The following is a 15711-nucleotide window of genomic DNA, read 5'->3' on the forward strand; positions in this document are numbered from 1 at the left end:
ACCTCATTAGAAAAGTAAACATCTGCTGACTCAATAGTTCAGTAACAGGCTGGGCTTTGCCTTTGGTTCTGGGACTTTCCACATATTCCGCCTTTTCACTGTAGCCTTGCTGACTTCCCTTGTGTTTCTTGGCTACCATCCACCGACTTCTGGAGAAACTACATGGTGTCCTTTCCCTTCTGAGGGTGGGTGTTGAGACTGCTTTCTGCTTCTGCAGGTAGTGGGAGTGCTTTGGTGAGGCTGCTTCAGGAAGAATCCTGCAAACTGGAGCAGATCAACTCTTATAGTGAGGAAGAGCTGCAGTATTTCTTGACACAGTGCAGCATCCCCTGGGGGGCAGCAGACACGAAGGTAACAGGCCTATTCCCTGTCCCCCCCCACCGTGCCCCCACCACTTCTAGTTTTGGAAGGGGAACCATTCTCATGCCTTCATGTAAGAAAAGAGGAGGTGGTGGTTATTCAGAATGACAATATATGAGAAGTAACTTTTCACTCCATTGTATTTAGGAAGGAGAGAGGTGATTAGAAAGGATGAGACCCTGCAGATTGCAGGGTAACTGACACGTGGGGAAAAAAATTCAACCCTGGTGGGTTGGAAAATGGAAACCTATAATTACTCTGTCGTGGGCTTCGCATCTTGGGGTTGCTTGTCATCCTCATGGTACTGAGCAAGGAATTAAAAGGCTGTTGGTTACCATGTGTTTAAATACAATTTGTGTGATATTTCACTTACAGCCATGACCTTCTTTGGAGAGCCCCAGGATTTGATTCTTAATTTAAATATGGGCTTTTCTCTTGGTGTCTCTCTGTTCTTAGGACCAGCTCTGTTACTCCCTCCTGGCTCTCTATGACTTTGTACAGAATGGGGCAGATGCTAAACAAGCCCCAGTCCACCACACAGGAGGCAAAATCTACAAAGTGTGTCCACATCAGGTAAGGCAGGCTAGAAACTGCATTGTGGCTATAAGGTGTGATTGACAGATGCTTAGACAATAACTTGACTGACACATGACCTACCACAAAATGTGTCTTGGTTTTTTTTCTCTCTCTTGGAAGAATAAACAGGAGGCTGAGAGTAGGCAAGTGGTGAATTTTGGGTTCTTGTTCTCCACATTCAGGGGTGAGGAGAGATGAGCCAGGTTCTCTTTTTGGGGTGGACTTTGCCTTCTAGAAGCATTCATGCCATGTTGCCTAGTAGTAAGAGAATGTTTGGTGTTGAGTTCTTGATTCTGCCACAGAGGTGGGATTGGAAATTTTTGTTCCTTGTCTGGGATACAGTTAGCTTGTCTGGGGAGGAGAGAGAAAATCTTAAACAACATGAGGTTGCTGAGTCCAGGTAGTTTCCAGACGCACCGAGGAGAGGAAGTGTAACATTGGATTTGTTTTATATTCTGTGTTGTTCCTTGGAAATTCTCCTTTCTCAGCTGTAGTACAATGCACCAGACCAAAAATTCACATTTGTCCTCTTCACTTTCTTCCGAGGTGGTGTGTGGCTCAAAGTACATTGTGAGAGGGGAAAGTGCCCGGGACCACGTGGACCTGCTAGTCTCCTCACGCCACTGGCCACCAGTCTATGTGGTGGATATGGCTTCTTCGGTGGCATTGTGTGCAGATATCTGCTGCCCTGACCTGACTGTTCAGATGTGGGGGAAAAAACAGGGATGCTTCTCTGATCCCATGGCGCCCCCAACGGTTAGTTACGCTGTTCAGTCTAGGCTGTCTGTGAGGATAATGGGAATTTTCAGTGTTGGGATCTGTATTGTGTGATCTGCAATTAATCTTGGAGTTTTGAGCACCACATTCTGCCTATTAAGATGACTGAACCTTTGGAGATGCATGTTTCATGACCTGCCCAGTGCTGTGGCTCACTTACATATTGCTCCTGAGGAGGGTTACAAACAGATTGTACTGTCTGTATTCCATGACATTTGCACTCCTCACAGGGTCGCTGGTTTACCAGCGCAGTCTGTCTCTTGAATACCGTAGCTATCCAACTCACGGACAGTGGAGATGTGACACATCTTTAAGGGGGACAGTGTGGTGTATCCTGTATAACATGACCAATAGAAAAAGTTATTACTTACCTGATAGGGAGGCTGCGGAGTCAGAACATCACTGATGTGCTGCTGATGTTTTAAAACTGTTTGTGTGGTGGCAACGGGATGTACGGGACCCACCCTTCTAGGACTTTTGCAGAAAGCCAAGTATATTTGCTTCCATCCTGCTCCAGGTCATTATTCTAGTCTCTTTAATTCAGGGAAATTTTAGGGCTTTATTTTTTGGGATCAGGCATGGTTGAGGGAAACGTGCCAATCAGCTGGTATGTGTGCAATCTTTTTTCCTCTCTCTCCCTCAGTGTGTGTCCTGCCCGGAGCTGTTAGACCAACACTACAGTGTAGATATGACTGTAGCTGAACACTCTGTCCAGCACCCAGTCACCAAATCCACAGCCCGCCGAATTGTTCACACCGGGGCAGAGCAGAACAGCCAGAGTGATGCAACTGCTCGGCACCGTTCCATCTCACTGTGCCAAGAGCTAGAGCCTTACAGTGCCATCATCACTGCCATCAATGACAGCAAAACCAGCAACGTCCGCCAAAGGCCCATCACCTTCATCAATGCCACCCACTATTACCTCTACAACCGCCTAATGGATTTCTTCACCAGCAGGGAGATCGTGAACCGGCAGATCCATGAAATCGTGCAGAGCTGTCAGCCCGGTGAGGTGGTGATCCGGGACACGCTGTACCGACTGGGAGTGGCACAGATCAAGACAGAAACAGAGGAGGAGGAAGAGGAGAACCAGGAAGATGATGGAGAGGTTGCTGAATAAACTGCTCTCAACTGGTGGCTAGTCCCTTTCTAACCACGCAGATGAGCGTGCTGGGCTGCCTCAAGGTCTTGGCAGACTGGCCAGGCTTAACTGCGGGAGGTAGTTGGCTTTTGTTTTTTTTAAAACAAAGAAGCTGAGATACTGCTGACTTTGACTGCTTACACTGACCAAAGAGCCGTGTGCTTCCAGAGGATCATGATTGGTGCTGTGAGCATAAGTTCCGTTAACATCCTTGCTTACAGGATGGGATTCCCTTCCAAGGTGCTTCTTGGACCCATTGATTTGTCGTGCAATGTGCTGTTCTCACACAGCAGCTGGATGGGGTGAAGGTGGGGGGATCAGTTTCCAGTCCCTGGGAATGTCTGAGATGGAAAAGCACAGGGTTGTGTTGTTTTTTTTGTTGTTTTTTTTTCTTCCATGGATCTTGTTTGCTGACCATGTTAATATCATCAGTACAGGGTTGGGTGAGGAGGAGCAGGATGGAAGAAAGGTGGATGAAAATGTCCAAGTCTCTTCCTTCGCCCCCGCCCCTCAAAACAACCAAACAAAAAAACCTCTGCTCTGAATGGATTAGCATCATACACTGACATTCCGGCTTTGGAATCACCCCTTCCATCTGGCTATGCATTCAAAAGGATCATGTTGGGTGGCCTGCAGCTTTAAAATAGTCACGTCTGGGTAGCCTCACGGGAGGTGCTGGTGCTCAGAACTGAGTTAAGCAGTCATGTGGGGTGGGTGCTCCCTGTTGTTGTCCTGGTTTCAGTAACAGTGCAGTAGTGCAGGTATTTAGCCTGTGGAGAGGTGTGTCTGAGTTTCTAGGACTGTTAGTCCCTTAACAGGAGGAGCAGTAATAATTATTTAGATCTTGATTGTTATCTGCATTACCGAAGAGTTGAACCTGATGGGTTGCCCTTGATTGACTAGCCAAGGGCTAACAAACTTCTTTAAGGAACTGCTTTGAGCTGTCTAAGGTGGCAACCTTTTAAATCAGCAAGGCACTCGAATTCCACACACTTCTTTTTGGGCACTTTATTCTTTTAGCTGTTACATCCCATTCATGGACTTTGAGGAAAATTTATATTTTGTCCTACAATTGGGGCTGAATGGCGAAAGACAGCCATGCAGCACTAACAGGAGGCAATGAATGCAACGTAACCAGAGAGGCCCATGACGAGAGAGTTTTATAATCCTCTCCCTACTGAGACTGTGGTTGAGAGGGCTGCATCCACTCTGCTTTCTGGGCCCTTTGCAGAGTGTGGTAACCCATCCTGCCATTATCCCCACAGCGCTGTAAACCTTAAATGGGTCCGTGCTATCTATACACTGCTCTCACGATTTTCCTTTGAGCCAGGCTGAGTCCCCCTTCCCTCCAGCATATTTAAACAGCAGCTCAAATCCTGTTTGTATAGCTGCTTGCATTGTCCACTGACCCCCTTTCTCTGCTGCTGGCCATAAATCTCAAAATACACACGTCTGGTCTGGCTCAAACAAGGTGGAAGGTGGGATACTGGAATGGTGGGAAACCAGGAAAACTTCCAGGAAGGCTGTTCCTTGTGTGGTCAGAAGAGTAGAAAAGAGACTTGTGGTGTGGATGAAAATTCCCTTCTGTGAAGGGGAACCTACTGAGTACCATACCGTAAACGTAAATGTATTAAGTCTGAGCAAATGCAGTAATTATGGTTTGGGGTTTTTCTGTTTAAAAATGTTAATTTATTATAAAAGACATTAGTGACTTTTTTCAGTCAGTGATAAATTTTAATAAATTATCTCCAATTTTTTGGGTGAAACTATGTGGCAAAGTGAGTGTTTGGTTTTTTTTTGTTTTTTTTTTTTATTAACATTTGACAGCCTAAGGACTCTGAAAGCCAGTGAGAAAAGCTTGTAAATCAGCCAGTTAGTCATGTGGTCTGACAGCTGATGCATTAGCCATGATGCTGGCACAGAGACATGCCAGCTTCTCACCGCGACATGAGCTTTCCATGAGGAAAAATTAGGGGAAACATTTTTGGTCTCTGCAGTGCTAAGTTCTGAAAGGGGCAAATACAGAGGTTACCTGGACTCCTAACCCCACTGTTGAATCTGTGAGGCTTTCAGGAAAAGTTGTTTTTAAATACAATTGTGCTGTAGCTCCTATAAATGGAAAGAAGACAGCCCCTGACATAAATAATTAATACTGTTGTCAATTGTAAAACAATTGTCAGGGTCAAATGTTCCCCCCCCCCCCTTCTCCAGCATTTCAGATGTTCATGGGGGAGATTTATGCATCATCTGCTCTTCTGGGATAAACACGATATTTAAAAATAAATAAATAACCCTTTGGGTTCATGGGTGTCTGCTTATCTTCATGGTGCAAGCAGTGTAGAACGAATTCCAGGTTTCGGTTCACTGTACAATGGGTCCAATTCGTTCATTTGTGTAATGCCACTGACTCGTTACACAAGGGTTGAATTAGCATTGGAGCACTGATACACGTTGAGTCCTACAATTACTTGTACTGTACTGATAATGAAAAAGTTTGTAGGAGGAAAACTGAGCAGGTGACATCTCACCAGTAAGCCTCTCCCCTCAGTGCTGATGTGGGTTTTTTAAATCATTTCACTTTCATCTTCAGCTTTTTGCTGTTTCAATTGTGCATTGGTGTGGAACAGATCCTGAAGGAGGCAGCAGAGGTAAAGAGGCACTTTCTCCCTTCATATGCCAGCCTAGCCTGTTCAGCCAGGTATCCACTCTACCCAGTGTGTGGCACAGGTGAATACCATAATCTTATCTATTTTCTTCCCAAAAGTGTTTTAACCCATGAATGAAAATATCCTGCAGTTGCACCCCTCCTCTTTCCATTACTTAACTTCTCCCAATAAGAGAGAGGTGCCTCAGATCAAAAGAAGCTTGTCATTAACAAGTTTGTCAGCTTCTAATCAAGTCAACGTTCCAACAACTGGAAAAAAGAAGGGGTTAGTTAGCTACCTAAATAATTATTACAGCAGATCAGTAGGTCTGACTGGCTAGGCTTTGCCCTTTCTCTGATGCCTGAAGGGAAGGGAGGGGAGACTCCTATGAAGTCATCTGGAGGAAAAAAAAATTAACAATATTGCTGTGTTAATCATGTTCATTTTATTTTCGTCATTATAATGCAAAGTGGAAATGCATTAGCTTGTATTTAGTGGAAAGAAATAACTTGTCTTAAACTTTACACCCACTACGTGGTTTAATCCTATATTGAATTAAAAATAGCCCACAAAGTAACTGATAGTAGTAGTCTGATAAAGGCCAAATTAGATAGCTGCTATTGTACAGTAACAGTTGCCTAAGCCAGGTCAGTGTATATACCCTGTCATACTAATCTATGTTGGCAATGCAGTCTGGTAAGGCTAACATTTGTTAGACTCCCTTACCGGAAGTCTTGCACTAATATAGACCAGGCTGCTGTGTAGAATTAGTAATTAGTAAAAGAATTAAAGATTTAGAAAAGCTTCCTGTGAGGGCACAGGGCCCTAGCTTATGAAAAAATGATCTTGTATAACATTCTCAATATCTACATTAAAACATTCCCATAAGGGTTTTGTGGTACAGGCAGTAGTTGCTGAGTTGCTACATTAATTGTTCAGTAATTCAAACATACATTATAGTGTGTGTATAATGTTTAGCTGTTTCCAGATCAGCATAAAAAGCTGTCATTCCTTCCTTGATGGGGATTTACATCCCATGCCTCTTATGAAGTACAGCGATGCTCTCTTTAAATTTCACTTGGGGACATTTTCCCTCTGGAGCAGTAATGGTTCAAAGGGACTGTCCTCTCAACAAAATCTGTAATGCTGAGTGTTGTCAGCAGCAGTTTGGGTGACATGAGATGCAGAATCCTCATCTTCACTTAGCTGGGATGTGGGGTATGCCACACATTTAATGCTAGAGAAGCTCTTCAGCTATAACTAATATTTTGTAACGTGTATAGAGGAGAGGGAGGGAGACTGATGAAGAAAAAGGCTGGTTGTTTCACTGTAACAGGCAGGGCGGTGTCAGAGTTAGAGGCTTACTTTGAAGCTCTTGTGCCTGCAGGCACACATACTCACATACAGAAACACCAGGATTCCATTATAGGTGCATTCCAATACATATTCGTGTAGAACAATACATGGTACATGCATGCCAGCCTGCAAAACTGACCTTTGGAAACTTCTTAGGAGCCAAAAGCCAGCCAAGCACGAACTGACTAGCATGGAGTTAGGAACTGCTTGTCAGGATGACTGCATCAATGGGCCTGTATGTCACCACTGTTGGTGAGAGACTCTAAGGGGATCTGATCCTCTCCTCCTCTACATGCATCACGTTCCTGGTGACTTTGAGCCATGCTTCAACATAACTGTAGGAATCACACATGAGTCTTGGCTCTTAGCTCCTCTAATGATGCCCTTTCAAGGGGGGAGTGCTGTAATTCTTTCACACTTCAGAAAGCACAGAGATAAGGAGACACTGAGCATGAGGAACCTGCCTTCTAGCCAAGAGAGGGACCAAGCCCTTTGCAATGATGGGGGAAGAGCCATCCAAATTTGACCTTACACACTAACAGAACTGGTAATTGTTGCTCTTCAGAAGAGGCTGACTGCTCTCTGCTTGGTCACAGGACTCTTCACAGCAGCCAGAGGGCTCACTCACGCTGTCTTCCTCCGAGCTGCTGGGGAGGTTTGTATAGTCCTTAAAGTAAGAAAAGGCAAATAGATTTCAGTCCCTTGAGTTTACTTAAATCAGCTGTGGCCTAGTTCTCCATATCACACCCATCATGAAAATGCTGCTGCTGCTTCCACAGCCAGGAGACTCATCATTTTTGCGTAGATTTATATTGGTGGATTTTCTTATCTTTTGGGGGGAGATGCGGAATTGCCTTTGATTTCAGTAGGGATTGAATGCACAGGAGCTGGGCACTACCCTGATATGTAAGGCATGAACTAGACTTCTAGCTCCCCCCCGTAATCGGTTAATACGGTATGTGCTGTTGATACTGTGTCTTCTATGGCACGACTGTAACTTGTGCTCCAGTTGGCAAAGCAGAGAGGCTCCGACACTGAAGTACTTGTGCATCTCCAGCTATGCACAGTACTAAGTGATGTATTATTTTTTTTAAGCCTTCTTAGCACTTAATTGATTTACAAGCTGCTACTGGCCAGGCAAGAGTAGGGCATGTTTAAGTGTCAGGGAGCTAATGTTGATGATCAATGTCCTGCTTAGGTGCCTCCTGGAGAGCAAATCAGTGCTTCCTCTAGGGCCACTTGGATAGCTCAGGATACTGTTCATGAGATGGCATCTCTTGCCTCACTGCTTCCGTGCCACTCCAGGTTAGGAGTGACAGAGTACTGTTGCTGCCACCAGTTGCCCATGTGAAATGAATGGAGATGTAGACGTGTCCACACCGCAGAACATCATGGCTACTGGCAGCTTCAACTGAATCAGCGAGGTGGCTTACCCATTTCCTTAGCACTTAGTAGTGGTCCCTAGTGCTGAAATAAATGGATGCCGTCAGAAAACTAGTGCTGCCAATGTACCTATGTGAGGGCAAGTTGGGGGACTTTGTACTCCAGTTCCATCCCTTTCCGTGCTTTCCACCAGCACTAAAAAGTGTCTTTTAATTAAAAGATGAGAAGCGACAGATAAGGCAGGGCCCTGTATTGCTGGCGGATGGAAAGGAACATCCTTTTTCTCCCCCTACTTATCTGCACCTAAGTCTCCAAAGTGTCTCACCTGTTCCTTGTTGGCGTCCAGTTGCTTTTGAATGAAATGGCATATCTGGTCAAAGGTGGGCCGTCGGGTGGGTTGCAGATTCCAACATGCTTGCATGATGCGATACCTGCAGCATCAAACAGCAGTACCTAGTGTTAGCCTCACGTTGAGCAAGGGGCATGCTGATGTGCCCAAGGCTCTCCCAGGGAGCTGTAATGGGATGGACGTACTTCATCCTTGGGGTGTATGACCTTTTGGCCTGAGATATCCTTCACCCTCTCTGTCTACTTACCCTACATGCTTGCGAGGAGTAATTAATAAATATTGGTGAAGTGCTTTTGAGTGCCTCAGTTGGAAGTTGCTCTAGGAGAGCAAAGTACAGACTCCTGCTAGACACCTAAAGAGCCAGAAGCCACACATTCAGGGAATCCCTGCTTTACCAGCGTGGACTGTATATTATAGCTTGCTGCTTTTCTGCTGGCTGCAAGAATGTTTACATTCCTACCTTCAATGGTTAAGGGGATTCACTGGGATAAAAAAACATTTCCTTAATATTTACAAGGTGGTGTCGTGCCATGTCATGGTGCTTTCTGGAAGGAAACTACAGTCCATTCCTAGAAAGCCCCATCCCTGCATGCTAGTATATCCAGCGGCAATATCCCTAGGCTATGGCATTACTGCCTGTAGCATTACGTGCCATCTTCAGCAGCAAAATGACAGGCTCTAAGCAGAGTGAGTCTGAAACAAAATCCGAGACCAAACACTCCCAAACTGGGCCCTGTTGGAAATCGGGCTGGAAACTTTGTGGCTTGAGTCTATCCGTAGCGCTCTAGTAAGTAAATCATTAACTTTCCAGCAGGAGAGCTCATTGGCCCTCAGTACCCTGAATAACCTAGCACTAGCTTTTTCACTGGCTGTGGTGCCTGCTTCCTTTGCTACCTGTGCATTGCCAGGGGCAGCGACTGCATTTCCGGGCGGCTTGTACTTACATTTCCATCGGAGCAAAGTCTGGTCTGGCCATCTGATACCCCTGCTTCACCATGCTGTAAAACTTGCTATTCACCAGCATGCCAGGGTATGGGCTTTTACCTGCAACCACAACAGAAAACAAGCTCCGGTTTAGAGCAGACATGATAACGAGAGAGCTCGCAATCAAGCTCAATAAGCAACCTGCCTTGGAGTGGTGCTGCAGGCGTTTGCATGGACTGAGTTTCTCGTGCCCGAGAAGGACAGTTACTGTGGCAGGTTGCTGATGGTAACAGACACTGACAAGGACGAGTAATTTGTACAGCTGGTGTTAAATAGGTTGCTTTGCCCTACTTCCCACAGCCCAGTTTCTCACTCAGCCCTTCCCCAGTCTCGTTGCCTAAAGACATTTGTGTCTGGGTACGTGATGGAGGTAAGTGAAATGCAAAGAGAACTCTGAAGGACCCTTCCTTACCCAGCGAGAAGATCTCCCAGAGGAGGATGCCGTAGGACCACACATCGCTTTGCACAGTGTATATGCAGTCAAAGATACTCTCTGGGGCCATCCACTTCACCGGCAGACGGGCCTGTAAGGGCAAAACGTTCCACTCGGGCAACCTGCACAATTCTAGTCCTGTTCTCTCCCCCTCTGTCCTTAACCACATCCTCCCCCCCTTAAACACCCCACCCCAGCGGTTCTCAAACGATGGGTTGGGTCATGACCCTGTTTTAGTGGGCTTGCCTGGTCTGGCTTAGACTTGCTGGGGCCCAGGGCTGAAGCCCGACCCCCACCTGGGGGGTCGGGACTTAGGTTGCAGGACCCCTGCCTGGGCCTGAAGCCCTTGGGTTTCAGTTCGCCTCACCCACCCCGCACAGGGGTGGTGGGGTTTTGGACCTCCCATCCTGGGCTGTGGGACGCGGGTGGGCTCCGGCCTTTGTCCCCCCTCCTCCGCTCATGTAGTAATTTTTTGTGCTCAGAAGAGGGTCGCGGTGCGATGAAGTTTGAGAATCCCTGCCCTATACCTCACCTCTGCTAATGCTCCCCGTTACTTACATTGCCTTTGACGACATAGTTTGAATCATTCATGATGTCCCTCGCCAGCCCAAAGTCACAGATTTTGGCTACTCGTCCGTGGGTCACTAGCACATTCCTTGCTGCCAAGTCCCGGTGGATGCACTGGACAGGACAAACGGCAAAACAGCATCCAAATAAATTATCCTGCTACAGTGATGGAACACACTCAAAACCTCTGCCTTTCTTCCCTATAAGAAGAAGGTAATTGCCTACCCAACAGTTGCAGGGCAGGTGAATTGATGAAGCCCTTTGAAAATACTAGATGTCAGCAATTACAATTTCAGATGCGCTCTCTCATTTTATGTGTGTCCCTTCCTACAATTTGTTATCAACATAAGAACTGCCATATGGAATCAGACCAATGGTCCATCTAGTCCAGCATCCTGTGTCTGACACCGCCCAGTAGCAGAGCTTCAGGGGCAGTGCACAGAACAGGGCAATTTGGAGAGATCCACCTGTCTTCTCTTGCTGGCTCCTGGAAGCCAGCGGTTTAGGGTTGTCCAGAGCATGGGGTTACATCCCTGACTAGCTTGGCTAATAGCCAGTGATGGACCTCTCCTCCGTGAACTTATTTAAATTCTTTTTTGAATCCAGTTCACTCCACTTTGCTTCTGAAACACTTCATACTATATCCTGGAATCACTCAGCCCTGCCCTTGGGTGCCGTGTTGATGGAGTCTCAGATGTATGGGGTCTTTGCAGACCATGTCAATGGAGAACAGTCAGTACATTTGCTCTTTCTTAAAATATATATAACCAGGTTCAGGCAGAAATGTAAACTGCCACCTTCTTTTCCTTTTTCCTGGGAAAAAAGACTATAAGTGCAGGACCGTGCAGAGCCTAAGTTTTGCCCTAATGTAAAAGCCGAGTGGAAGAGATGTGAAAATGGCACACAACACACACACAAAATTCAGTTGTCACTCTCCATGACACATAAGCAGGATTATGGAATGAAATCTGAACTGGCTACTGGGTGAGGCCACATCAGCAAGGAAGACCCATTATCCTGCATCCCAAAAAAGTGGAAGTTGAATACTAGAGGCCTCTTTGCTAGCCCCCTTGCCCAAGATGGAAGGGGCATGTATCCACAGCAGGCTCAGAAGGCTCAGGGACAGAGGTTCCACCCCAGTTCACAAGGCTGACAAAAGTTTTGTCCCTCAGATGCTTTATGCTATGGGCTAACTGTGTATTTCTTTCTTAACCTGGTGGGCAGCCCTTGGGCCACCGTCCTCTTTGCCACTTACATTCTTTGAGGCAAGGAAGGCCATTCCCTGGGCCACCTGATTGGAGAACTGCAACAGGTCATACAGATCCAGGGGCCGAGTATCCTGTTCTTCCTCTGCATTCTTGCCTGGAACAGAGAAGAGCTCTTTATGGTTAACGCAAGAAGTGTCTTCTGGCAGGAGATGTAAGTGCTGAGTGCGCTGGATCCTGGCCCACAATGGGGAATGATACAAGCAGTATGCCTATCAGAATGCAGAGCCCAATGGGAGATGGAAACCATACCTTGTAACTTACCCCCTGCTGGCATGGCGTCTGATGGCACAGGTCTCATTTCAACATAGGTCTCCAAACACTGGCTTGCAAACCCACTATCACTGAACCAGAGAGAACAACAGAGAGGGGACAAGTTAAAAACAATCGGGGCTATATCTGTCTTTTCACCCTTTGACCCCAGGGTGCTGGGCAGAGAAAACACTTCCAAGTTACCTGTGAGGTTTGGCGTATTTTAAAAGCTGAACTGCAGAGCAAAGTGAATAATGATCTATATACCCCATGCTAATTAGATTGTGGGTGGGAGCATTCAGCAAAGAAATAGTTTGTAACTACCTTTTCTAGAAATGCACTTTTCCTTCTGTAAAAGGTATTTCCTGGATCGGTGTGACTGGCTAGATCTCATTCTGAGACATGACACCAATTGCAAACAACGGAATAGTTTTGTCTCAGTAGCTGAGATGAGGAGTGCGAGGGGGGAGAATGAATAAGAAGCATAAAATCACATTGGTGTGGAAATCGTCGGTAATTTTCAGAGGTTTCTGAAATGTGCCAGTCACAATTTTCCACTCCCAAGGCCTGGCCAGGTGCATTCTGGCTTTAGAGAGCATTTTTTAAAAATTACCTATACTTTTTTAAGTGAAATATTTCTACGTGTGAGTACCATGACCTCCCAACCCCCTGCCAATAAAACCTTCCCATTGCCTCCTGCTGTCAGGCACTGGAATTCTGCATGGAATCATAGGACTGGATGGGACCTCGAGAGGTTTTCTAGTCTAGTCCCCTGCACTCAAGGCAGGACTAAGTATTATCTAGACCATTTCTGACAGGTGTTTGTCTAACCTGCTCTTAAAAATCTCCAATGATGGAGATTCCACAGTCTCCCTAGGCAATTTATTCCAGTGCTTGCATGTCCAATCTCCAGTCCTGAGTCTTACCTTCGGACATACTTCTTCTCCAGATAGATGTTTTTGTAATCGGCTGTGCTATCCAGAGAGGAGTCCAGGCTTGAGTCCTGGATGATTATGGACTCTGCGTTCTTCCGCAGGAAATTCAGCAGATCTCCATAGCGACAGTACTCAGTGATGACCAGAATTGGGCCTAAAAAATAGGAAGTGGTAATCACCAAGAGGTGACTTCATTGCACCCTTTCCCTCTCTCTCCTGGCGGCCTGGTTTCCTCTTTAGAATGGCATGCTTGGATGTGTGGGGGTGAATAGGCGCATGAGTACATACACAGGTTTGGTGTCAGTCTCCATCTCTGGTGAAAATGGTAGATTCTAATAAGTTAGATAATCTTGAGACTGCAGCTTCAGTCAGATATAGGTCTCCATGCTAATGGTCCCTAATTCTTGGAGCCTGGCTAGGCAATGGGATGGGCAGCTCTGCTAGCTCAGGTAGGCAGGAGCTCCCTGAAGAAGAAATAAGCATGGAAAGCCTCCACAGGAATGTTCATAGATTTAAGGCCAGAAGGCACCATTATGATCATCTAAGCAGACCCTCTCCTTGGGACTATAGGAGGAGTCAGCAACTTAAGAAGTGTGTAAAGGCCCTAGTGTTCCCCTGGAGGTGGAGGTGTCACTGAAAACAGAATTCAGGAGGATGTCTACTGAGGCTCTTAGAGGGAATGGTGCCATCTCATCCTACCTCCATAAGTACAGGCTCCCAGCAGGTTAACAATGTTCTCATGGTGGCCCAAGTGACTCATGATTTTCAGCTCAGACATAAGGGCCTCCTGTTCATCTGTGTGGGCTGTTGCTGGAATAAAATTGGAAAAGATTACCTCAAGTCTGACATGGAGTAGGGACAGAAGGAGAGAAGAGGTGGTGGGGAGGAGAAAAGAAAGGGTGAGAGAGAGCTGGGGGAGGCAGGAAAGGGGATGAAAGAGTTAAAAATGAGAGAGAGGAAAACAATAGAAAAATAGGTAGGGAGAGAGGAGGAAAGAGCTGAGGCATGAGATGATGAACATGCTTTCTTTGCCTGGATGTAGCTGCCTAGGACAGCTATGGCTGCCTTGCCACAACTGATGCCTAAAAAACATGCATTTTAATCCATTATTGGCAACCAGTGCAACAAGCACACCCCAAATGTTATGCACATGGGTTTGTGTTTTCAGTGTGTCTTGCTCTGCACTCTGCTCTTGACTTACATTTGAGCATCTTCACAGCCACTTTGAGGACAGTGTCTTCCTTCCCCAGCCCGAAAGCAGTGGCTTCTATCACTTTTCCAAAGGCTCCTGCTCCCAGGATCTTTCCTACAAAAATAAATGTGCTTAGAAGAACCAACCAACCAAACAACAACCCAGTGATGGTGATTTTCAAAAGAACTGCTTTGGACAGACCCTCCGGATGGCCTAGTGACATGTCAGCAGCAAGATGCAGAACATGTGAGCAATATTCCACGAGTGAATGGAGCTCTGCCTACATGTATGGGGCATTCACTGGGCGTGAAGGCAGAGTTGTAAGGAAGTGAGTGTCCAGACATGGAATCAATCTAGCTCTGCATGTCAGAAAAAGTCTAGAGAGGGTGATCTCATTCTGAATGTGTGAGCCTGCACGTGACAGGTCAGGACAGAATCATGTCACCCTAGCTCTGTATGTGAGAGCATGTGGAAGGCTGCAGAAAGGGCAGGATCATGTTGTTTGTAGTTCTGCATGCAAGAGGACATGAGTGTTTGGATGGGGGCAATATTGTATTGCATTGTTCTAATCCTGTACGCAAGAGAACGCAAGGGTTTGGACATCCTCAGCGTCCTTTTAGCTTTGCACATCAGAGAATCTGGATCTGTGAGTCGAATTACTGACCAACAATAGAGAAGCTCTGAATGTTTCTCACCAAACTGCAGGTTGTTCCTGGGGAATTCCCATTTCTCATTGTAAGGCAATTGCGTAGGGTCAATAAAGATGTAGTTATTCCCTTCGCAGGCCTCAATGATCTTCCACCGCACCTGGTATTTTGGTTTCTGTAAAGAAGAGAATCTGATTAATCAAGATTCCTTCTCCTACTCTACAAGGCTCTGTAAAACCAGTGCAGCTTATTACAATGACTTTAAATCCCCACCACATTCCCTGGGGCATCACGCTCTCCTCACATAGATCCATAGATTTTGTGGAGAGTCCTATTTTTATACCATCTAGGGCTTCTTGCTTTTGAATGTGGGGTGAATGGAGAGAAAGCTGATAAGCTGGTTCTAAGCATTATGACCTACATCATGGGTCCTTCTGGCTGGTCATGAAGCCTGATTGCCCCCTGTTCTTGGTTGAATGTTAAGGACTACACATTCCATCAGCTGAGGTCGGCATTTAGGCTGGCACTCCCATTTTCCTCCTCGAGTAGCAGCAAGGGGCCTGCAGTGTTCTCCTAAACTGTCTGTCTCTTTTCATTCTCTGGACAAGCAGGCTAGAGCATCTGGGAACATGGCGCTAGAACAGCTGGTGTGTCCCACAAATGGAGGAAGCACCTCTCTAGATGGTTTGAGTGGGCAGCAGATGTCAGCATAGCAGGTGCTTTTGTTTCAGTGGAAATCTCCTAAAGGGGCCTTCCTTCCTCCCCATTGCATTCCTGAACCAGCACCGCCTTGTGCTCTGACTCCATTTCGCTGAGCACAGCACTGGCATGTGTTTTGTTCCTTTTAAA

The 15711-nt window shown here is 46.3% G+C and overlaps 2 protein-coding genes across 8 annotated transcripts in view; one reads left to right on the top strand and one right to left on the bottom strand.

The window, feature by feature from the left end:
* Positions 1-4623, top strand: part of HMGXB3 (HMG-box containing 3) — a 37119-nt gene extending 32496 nt beyond the window's left edge. For 4 of the 5 annotated variants that reach the window (XM_045027414.1, XM_045027413.1, XM_045027415.1 and 1 more), the window contains 4 exons: positions 218-351; positions 817-933; positions 1483-1692; positions 2357-4623. In XM_045027414.1, the coding sequence (XP_044883349.1) occupies positions 218-351; positions 817-933; positions 1483-1692; positions 2357-2833 (938 nt within the window). In that variant the 3' untranslated portion in view covers positions 2834-4623. The remainder of the gene's footprint in view (positions 1-217; positions 352-816; positions 934-1482; positions 1693-2356) is intronic. The other variant, XM_045027416.1, reaches the window with a different exon arrangement.
* A 1301-nt stretch (positions 4624-5924) lies between these two features.
* Positions 5925-15711, bottom strand: part of CSF1R (colony stimulating factor 1 receptor) — a 39502-nt gene continuing 29715 nt past the window's right edge. For 2 of the 3 annotated variants that reach the window (XM_045028362.1, XM_045028363.1), the window contains 11 exons: positions 14911-15037; positions 14225-14329; positions 13723-13833; positions 13015-13177; positions 12089-12180; positions 11827-11933; positions 10563-10685; positions 9984-10095; positions 9532-9631; positions 8564-8669; positions 5925-7522 (listed from right to left, as the gene is read on the bottom strand). In XM_045028362.1, coding sequence (XP_044884297.1) covers positions 7391-7522; positions 8564-8669; positions 9532-9631; positions 9984-10095; positions 10563-10685; positions 11827-11933; positions 12089-12180; positions 13015-13177; positions 13723-13833; positions 14225-14329; positions 14911-15037 — 1278 coding nt within the window. In that variant the 3' untranslated portion in view covers positions 5925-7390. The remainder of the gene's footprint in view (positions 7523-8563; positions 8670-9531; positions 9632-9983; positions 10096-10562; positions 10686-11826; positions 11934-12088; positions 12181-13014; positions 13178-13722; positions 13834-14224; positions 14330-14910; positions 15038-15711) is intronic. The other variant, XM_045028364.1, reaches the window with a different exon arrangement.

Source organism: Mauremys mutica, chromosome 8 (assembly GCF_020497125.1).
Source record: "Mauremys mutica isolate MM-2020 ecotype Southern chromosome 8, ASM2049712v1, whole genome shotgun sequence".
Lineage (NCBI taxonomy): Eukaryota > Metazoa > Chordata > Testudines > Geoemydidae > Mauremys > Mauremys mutica.